Source organism: Hipposideros armiger, unplaced genomic scaffold (genome assembly GCF_001890085.2).
Source record: "Hipposideros armiger isolate ML-2016 unplaced genomic scaffold, ASM189008v1 scaffold_160, whole genome shotgun sequence".
In the NCBI taxonomy this organism is placed as follows: Eukaryota; Metazoa; Chordata; class Mammalia; order Chiroptera; family Hipposideridae; genus Hipposideros; species Hipposideros armiger.
In genome coordinates, this window is record NW_017731510.1 from 2,010,018 (window position 1) to 2,019,280 (window position 9,263).

Here is a 9,263-nt window from a genome sequence, read left to right on the forward strand (position 1 = left end):
CCCTGCATCGCCCAGAGCATCCTTTCCCAGCTGGTGCCCGCCCGCCAGCAGCCGCGCTCGCTGCTGCTCTTGCCTGCTGGTGTGACTTCTTTGTGCTGTGTTTTTTTTTGTCCGTGCCTCTTTTCTGCAGGACCTGTTCGTCCTTCTTCGGGCTATAAGAAGGCAGATGATGAGATGTCCCGGGCCACGTCTGTTGGAGACCAGCTGGAGGTACCAGCTCGCACCATTTACCTCAACCAACCGCATCTCAACAAATTCCGTGACAACCAGATCAGGTAGGAGAAGGAGGCTGAGAGACACAAGAAGCAGTGCATTCACAGCTGAGATGGGGCTCATCTTCCTCTGGTTAGCGTTTGCACGCACCTAGCAAGCCCCCCGCCTCTATCTGCTTCCTCCAGCCCCTTCCACTCCCCTCCCCCTCCCCCCTGAGCCTAGCAGTCTATACCTACGCTTCCAATGGGGTCATATGAATACAGCCTTTACCTTTCTGTCCTTTGCATCTATCTATTCTGTGCTCAGGCTGTCTGTGAGCCCTGAGGAAGTTTTCATTCTAACGTCTCTGACGAAAATGAGGCTCATCTTTTTATCACTGAGCTCCCTTCCAAGAATTTCCCCTCGTCCTGTTTTAAGCCAGCTGATAGCTCTTCTTAGCAATTTACAGACCATAATATGGGGGAAGTGCTTTATAAGTGAATCCCACAGGTCACAAGAACTCATATTCACATCTAAATGGCCCAGGACACTTGTGAAGCAGTCTTTATTTAATGGGAAACTGCCCAGAGTTAGCAGACCTTTAAGTGTCTACTTTTTTCTGGCCCCTGTGTCAGATGCTTCAGCTATACTAGTTTCATAAATCCTCATAACTTCTTGAAGAAGGCATTACTACCTTCGGATCAGGAAACTGAGATAGAAAGATGCTAAATAATGTACCTATGGTCATATAACTACTAAATGGCAGAGCTGGAAATAGAACCCAGCCTGTGTGTCTCCTAAGGCTCAAATTCTTTCTGCTGTGCAATGCTAGATCATTAGGCATGGGTGTGAGTACGTTTTCAAATTTCATTAAACTTTCAGGCTTAGACAACTTTATCTCGGGGAGTGACTTTAGAGGATGTAGTTCTGTGAGTGGCTCAGAACACCAAGTTCAGGTGTAGAGAAATTAAGTGATTGATCGGGTTACATAGAGATTATTGACAAGTTCCAATTCTGTGTTCTTTCTAGAAAGCTCTGGCTAAAACTTGGCTGTTGTTATATGTTCAAATATTACATTACAGCAGTAGCATGTGCACAGGCTACTTAACGTGACTTCTTTATTTAGGATAGTTTGGCTGTTGGACATAGTTGTAGCTTGATAGGATTTAGGGTAGAATAATGGTGCATATTATGTGGAGGTGATACCTTCCTCTATTAAGGGAGTGTTAGATTAGCTGGGCTTTATTTTGGGTTTTAGGAATGACCATCGGGGCATATTTTATACATAAAAGTGTAGCTTAGAAGAATAGCTGAAGCCAAATTCTAGAATGAGTGAGTGTGATTTAAGATACAGAGCATCAACCACCAAAAGTTACCACTTCACACACTAGATTGGATCTAATAAAAAAGAATAACAAATGTTGACAAGGATGTGGAGGAATTGGAACCCTCCTACTTTACTGATGGGAATGAAAAATGGTGCAGCTGCTATGGATAACGGTTTGGCAGTTCCTCAAATGGTTAAATGTAAGGTTACCGTATGTATGACCCAGCAATTCATCTCCTAGGTACATATACCCAAGAGGAATGAAAACATGCCCACAAAAAAACTGTACACGAATGTTCACTGTAGCATTATTCATAATAGCCAACAAGTAGAAATAATCCACATGTCTGTCAACTGATGAGTGAATGAATAAAATGCGGTATATCCATACAATGCAATATTAGTTGGCCATAAAAGAAGTGAAATACTGATGCATGCCACAACAGAGAAGAACCTTGAAAACATGATAAGTAAAGGAAGCCAGTAACAGAAGGCCTCATATTACAGACATACCCCAGAGATATTGTGGGTTCAGCTCCAGACCAGCACCACGAAGTATCACAATAAAATGATTTGTAATATTTTTGCTTGTGGAGGATCGTCCATACAGTCTGTAAAAAACACAACATCTGTGAAGTGCAATAAAATGAGGTACACCTGCATATGATTCCATTTGTATGAAATATCCAGAAGAGACAAATCTATTGAGACATAAGATAGTTCAGTGAATGGTTCTTAGGGCTGAGGAAGGGAGAAATGTTTGGGAAATGGGGAGTGACAGCTAATGTGCATGGGGTTTCATTTTGGGGTGATGGTTACACAACTGTGTGAATATACTTGAAATCACTTATAATCTTACACTGCCGATATAGTTTCATTTCCTCATACATTGTCACATGTGTTTCTATTGAATTACTTTTAATAAAGATACCATTTCTTTTTAAAGAGATTTATACTATATAAGGATATGGAATTGAAGAGTTACTTTTCTTTGTAAACTTTGGTATATTTTCATATATATATATATATGGGGGATTATTGGGGAACAGCGTGTTTCTCCAGGACCCATCAGCTCCAAGTCAAGGAGCTGTTTCAATTTAGTTGTGGAGGACGCAGCTCAGTGGCCCATGTGGGAATCAAACTGGCAACCTTGGTGTTATGAGCACTGGGCCCTGTGCTCTAACCACCTGAGCTAACCGGTCAGCCCAACTTTGGTATATTTTCAAGTAGTAGTTTTGCTTAGTTCCCATTTCTTTAATTTTGGTGTCCATTTGTGCATGCTGAAAGCTGGGGGAATGAAATTGAGGTCTTTGTTTTTGCCTAAATTCGCCAGGTTCCATGGGAGGGGAAGATTTTGAAAGCCTTGGAAATGAGACTTCACAACCTGTTTGTAATCAAGACTCCAAGCTGGCTTTTGACACTGATGTTTTTATCAGTCAGAGAGATTTCAAGTGGCTACCTGTCTTATAGTTTGATTTGTACTTGTTTGGGGTGGGGGAGAAATAAATATGGGAAAGCACAGTGAAGGCTGGCTAGGAATAAAGTGGGTACATACCAGTTATTCTGTTTAAAGCCTTGTATAAGTATATAATTGAATTAGTTGACATGTGAATATATCATACGTTAAATTCATAGAATTTCTGAGGTCATGGCTTATACTATGAGCGTAAGTTTCAGAATACACTGAATAGGGTCTAAGAAATTAAAATGTGGCCCTTGCTGTTCTATTAAAAGATGGCCTTTGAGTATTTACTTTAGCTAGACTGTATATTTAAATAGGCACTACTAATGGTCATGTGACTCATAGTTCATTAAGGAATTGATTATAAAGCTTCTTGGCATTATGATAATTTAGGGAGTTTACAAAGTGTTGAGCCACATTGTTTTTGCACTTCATATTGCTGAAGTCAAGCTTTATAAAAATATTGATTTTTAAAAATAAGGCTTTTTATCTTGGCTATGAATGTTTGCTATAAGTTGATAAAGCTATTCAAAGGAACATTTTCATAAAAGGGAATTGATAAAGGATTTCTTTTTCTTAATATAATTTTTCTTGAGAAAAGGGTAATGGTTTTTCTTGGAGGCTGGGTATCCGACTGTTTGCTCCTAAATTGAGGTTTCAGAAGAGAAGGGACCACGTGGGACAGATGAGGTTTATGGAATTTTTTGGATGCTGTACACCTCAGGAGGCTGGCCCCCTCCGGAATGAGTTTTCTCACTTACCTTCCCCACTCCAGGCCCTTTCTGGCGAGCACTGTGGCAATGCTTGTGACTGTTCTCATGAGCAACTGGCATTTTGAATTCAGGACAGAGATCAACGTTTGCTAAAGAGGGGGGGTGGGTGCTGGGTGTTGGGGGAGGTTGGAGAGGGGGTGGTAAATTCAGGGTACAGATCGGCGGTCTAGGGTTAACATTTGGACTAGTGCATCCCAGAAGGAGGCTGGCCTGATGAGTAGGAGCGAGAAGGTCACTACTGGGGTGGACTGTGGCCTTGGCACCCCCAGGGGATGTGTGACCTGGAAACTCCAAATTCCAAGGAATTCACAATTCTGGGAGCACCTGTGCCATGGAAATTGTCGTCTTTCCAAACTTTGTTCTTGTCTTTGACACTGAACATAAAATCAGTGTTTGATCTGAAGCTGTGGGAGGTTGAAGTTTTCCATTACTGAAGCCAATAAATTTGGATTATCATAATCATGGAGAAGCATGACATGGCCTTTTTTTCCTAGGCATTGATTTTCTCGGGCCTTAAATGTGAGGACAATAACCTTGTTCATCCTCTAGAAATAAATAGTAATTAATGGAAAATTGTAATGCATATATACGTGTCTAGGATTGTGTATATGTGCATCTAACTAGATCCTTTTTTTCTAACGTATGCTATAATACCTTCTTTTAAATATTTTTAACAGCTTTATTGAAATATAGTTCACCCATTGAAAGTGTAGAGTTCAATGGTTTTTAGTATAAGAGTATCCACAGAGTTGTACAACAATCACCACAGTCAATTTTAGAATGTTTTCATTGCTACCAGAAGAAATCCCATACCATTTAGCTACCATCTCCCTTCTCCCAGCCCTAAGCAACCACTAATCTACTTTCTACCTCTATAGATTTACCTGTTTTGGACAATTTCATATGAATAATATCATTTACTTTTAAGTGTTTTAAGTTAAACATTAAATGCATATAAAAAGCTTGCTACTTAGAGGAACCTGGTGGTGAATCTTTAATTTTGTGTATCTAAATTTTCAACAAACGTTTAAAGTTAAAAACATTTTTTTCCTTCCAGAATGTACCTTGAAATAATTTACCTATCAAAGGAATGGGCAATTCCTTTTATGTAATTTATGTAATCATGATCAGACTTATGTGGCCTTTTTTTGGTGATTATCAGCATGCCATTTGAAAATAGTGACTTACAATGGTGTAAGGCCGTTTTCTTCTGTGTTTGTAATGACATCTTCAGAGCAGAGTAGGAATGTTTATAGATGCTTAGTTTTGAATGAATCATTGGATTCAGGTAGGAGTTTTACCTAGCAAAAATCTTCATTAAAGCAATAACTTGAGTCTGGTCAAACTATTGCATTTCTCCAGGCTGGGTTTGTCTTAAAGAAAAGTTGTTTTATATGAATATTTTGTTGGTTTTGCCAAGATACGTTTAAAATAGAATTTTGCCTTTGCAGAAAGAGAATTGAGCACTGTGTGGTCAGTTTTACAGTCTCATTGTTTTATAATATTATGCTGGGATCCAAATGTTTGAGAGGGCATTTTTGTCTTAAGGAATGAAGAGAACAAAATCATCTTCCAAAACCAGTGTGTGTATGAACCGTGGTAACAGATGATATGTACAGTACGAGATCTAATATTATCAAGTGTTGTAAGGAGAAATGATTCCCCTCGAAGTGTTCACAGCTGAAGAATTTAGGTAGGATCTGGTCTTAATGCTTAGGCTGCTTACAACTTAAAGAAGCAACACCAAGATCCTAGTAATAACCAACTTCCTTTTGATTCATGTAAAGATCAGTGTTTTAAAAACCAAGGTTTACATATCTCATTTGAGACAGCTATCCTTGTCAAGGTTGGCAAAAGTAAACATGTATAAAAACACTTATCAAGAGCAAGGGGTTATGCTGAAAGCATTTCATTTACCTATCTTCATGCAGTCTCAAGATTTTCTTCTGTGTACACAATTTTTATTTATCTGCTTATGTATTTTAATAAAAATTATGTGTATTTACCATATACAACATGATGATTTAATATATACTATGTACAGAGTGAAACACTACAGTCAAGCTAATTAACATGTAATCTCACATTCAGTTCTTTAAAATTAGAGGCAGGTATACTCAGATTTTCTCCAAACCACACACTCCTGTTGTCCTGTCTTTTCTGATCATAAAGGTCACAGCTTATCAAGAGTCCTTAATGTATACGAGGTCAGACAGTTAAGTTTGTGAACTCATCCTAGAAAAAGAGCACTACATACCTCATTGCTGAATATCACTACAGTCACCTTCGAAGTACTCCCCTTGGGGAGCTATGCACTGACACCAGCACCTAGTCCACCCTTCAAAGCAATTTTGGAACTGTTTTTCTGGAATGGCCATCAGAGCTGTCGTTATATTGCCCTTGATGTCCTGAATGTCATCAAAATGTCTTCCTTTCAATATTTCCTTTATCTTCAGGTAAAGAAAGAAGTCATTGGGGGCCAGACCAGGTAAGTAGGGAGGGTGTTTTAGTACAGTTCTTTGTTTACTGGTTAAAAACTCCCTCACATACAGTGCCATGTGAGCTGGTGCATTGTTGTGATGCAAGAGCCATGAATTGCTGGTGAAAAGTTCAGGTCATCTAACTTTTTCATGCAGCCTTTTCAGCATTTCCAAAGAGTAAACTTAGTTAACTGTTTGTCCAGTTGGTACAAATTCATAATGAATAATCCCTTTGATATAAAAAAAGATTAGCAACATTGTTTTGACTCTTGCTTTGGATTCACGGAACTTTTTGTTCGTGGAGAATTGGCTGACTTCTATTGTGCAATTTGACGCTTTGTTTCAGGGTCGTGTTGGTACACCCATGTTTCATCACCAGTGATAATATGGCCCAAAACATCATCTTGCCTCTTCAAAACGTCTTGGCAGACTTCGACTCTCCTTTGCTTTTGTTCATTGGTGAGCTCCTTTGGGACCATTTTTGCACACATCTTTCTCATGCCAAGATTTTCAGTTAAGATTTTCCTAACTGTTTCTCTGTCAATGTTTACTTTGTCTGCTATGCTTCTCACAGTCAGCAGACAATTTTGATACACAATTGGACGAATTTTTGCAATGTTTTCATCAGTTTTGCTCGTTACTGGCCGCTCTGACTTCTCTTCATCAGTGACACATTCTCTCCCCTCAGAAAGACGTTTAATCCATTTGTACGCTGCTGTTTTCTTCATGGCATTATCCCCATAAACTTGGACTAACATGTCCCTGATTTCACTTCCACTCTTGCTAAATTTAACAAGAAATTTAATGTTCGTTCATTGCCCTAATTCAAGCTCAGACATTCTTGTGATGGCACATAAAAACATGCAACAACAATAATGAATGCCACTCAGCAAGACACCATCACACATTGACACGAACACAGCTGTGAGACACTGATACACCATGGTTGTGAAACCCCACCGAGCTGTGTGTACAGTGCTGCCAATGTAAGCGCACGGTGGCAAGTTCACGAACGTAATTGTCAGACCTCGTACATAACAGCAGCAATTAATGCCATAGAAGAAGATTCTTGTGATTAGCACTTTCATCAGGTTTATACCCCTGTACAAGGCATCTTGTAGATAAAAATATTCATATTGGAGGACCTTTGGCACTGTGTGTTTCAGGTAACCATTAAACACATGAGCTTTCTTGAAATATATTTTTAGAAACTGAAAAGCATGTCAGCCTTAGGCCAGTTTTGTATCTGATGTTTCCAAGGAAACAGCAAATGTCTAGAATGGACTCAAACATGGTGATTTCTTTATCAGTTGACCCTTGTGTGAGTGAATATGGAGTGTATTTTGAATTTACCAAAGAAACATTGATGCATTCCCATTTATGAAGATAGGTAAAGGCATTTGGTTTGAGAGTCCTAGTCAGTAACTTGTTTCCCCTCTCCCCTGTTCCCAAATTCTGTTAACTCTTATTGTCATCTATGAACTGTGAACACTTCTGAGTCTTATGGAGAAATGGAATTAAGCATCAGGATTTGTGAAAAACACAAGTTAAAATTTAACCAGAATTGGAGAAGACTAAGAAGATATGACAGCTAGATGCAATGCCAGCTCTCAAATCAGCCCTTGGAATAGAAAAAGCATATTGGTGTAAAAGCTGGTGAACTTTGAATACACTCTGTAGTTGGAGTAGTATTGTGATAGTCAAAGGAGACTGGACCAATGTCTTCACCACCTGTTTATTGTGCTAGGTAGATGGGAAAACACCCACTCTCTGGGTGTCAAATGACAGTCCCTTGGATGGCTATACTAAGAGTTTGTTTGCTCAACGTCTGATCTAGTTGTATAGAAGTTGCAAAAGTAGGCAGCAGTGTGGACCGCAGAAAATTCTGTGGTCAGAGTTTAGCCACCTGAGCTTTTGTGTAGTTGTCTAAAGTAGCATCTAAGAGTGTATTCTACTACTTATGGCCGAGCCACTCAACAGACAGCAAAAGCTTACTCAGAAATGCTAATCAACAACCCTTTCAAGAGCAACAATGTTTAGAGAGAACAAAAGGAGAGGCCTGACCATTGTAGGGATGCAGGGATGTTCTATAAAGAAATTTGCTGAAATCCATGAAATTGGGTTTCATCATTTAAATGCTGATCTGTCCTTTTCTCTGAAATGTAAACTAGCTCTTCAAAATGTAAATCATAGGTTTTCAGCTACCCTTATTATTTTATGTTAGATATGGTTAAAAAGTTTGGGGTTGAATTTGGGATGTTGTTGGTCATTCTGAGGGATTATTCTGTATATGTTCGGTATTTGTTATGTGTACCGCCGCTCCAAGGCTACTGGACAGTGTCAGCTGGTTTCAGCTTCTAGGCCTGCCTGAGACAAGACAGCAGGTTGAGAGTGGGCCTGGCTCTGTCCTGTAAGCTCTGTATCTGCATCAGGGGTCTCCAAACTCTTTTGATCACATATCCCATTAGTAAGACATTTTACCATGAACTTTTAATATGTATGTTTAAGTATCTGTATGTATTATGCCTCATTATCATTAGTTATTATTTCAAGGCCCAATATGTATTTACCAAGATTATCAGTTAAGAATTATTGATGTAAACCCATATTGTTAATACTGTTCTTGATTGTTTTGAATATTTTTGGCTGACTTATCAGATTTGATTAAATTAGTCTAATGTTTAATCTAGTGAACTGGTCTGGCAGACCTTTTATGAGGAATAGAAGTGTCAGTTCTGCATTTTTTTTTAATTAGCTTGACATTTACTTATTTTCAGTCTGGTTTTATTGCATGATTCTTAAGCCACTTGTTTTTTGGGGAGGGATTAGTTTAGTTGAAATTGGATAAATTAATTTGTAAACCTACCTGGCAGGAGATAGAAACTGAAATATGTGGTAATAAGCAGAGAGAACAGACAGGAGAGGGTACCACTTTTACTCCCTGTTTTAGTCATCTTAGGCTGCCAAACACCAAATACCATAGCCTCGGGGGTTCAAACAATACAAATTTGTTTTCTCACAGCTCCAGA

General features: G+C 39.0%; 1 protein-coding gene across 7 annotated transcripts in view; it reads left to right on the forward strand.

The window, feature by feature from the left end:
* The window catches only part of ATP8A2 (ATPase phospholipid transporting 8A2), a 624,797-nt gene that overhangs the window by 98,478 nt on the left and 517,056 nt on the right, over positions 1-9,263 (forward strand). For 5 of the 7 annotated variants that reach the window (XM_019651455.1, XM_019651453.1, XM_019651451.1 and 2 more), the window contains exon 2: positions 131-275. In XM_019651455.1, the coding sequence (XP_019507000.1) occupies positions 131-275 (145 nt within the window). Of the gene's footprint in view, positions 1-130; positions 276-9,263 lie in introns of those variants that run through there. The other 2 variants (XM_019651457.1, XM_019651458.1) reach the window with 2 other exon arrangements.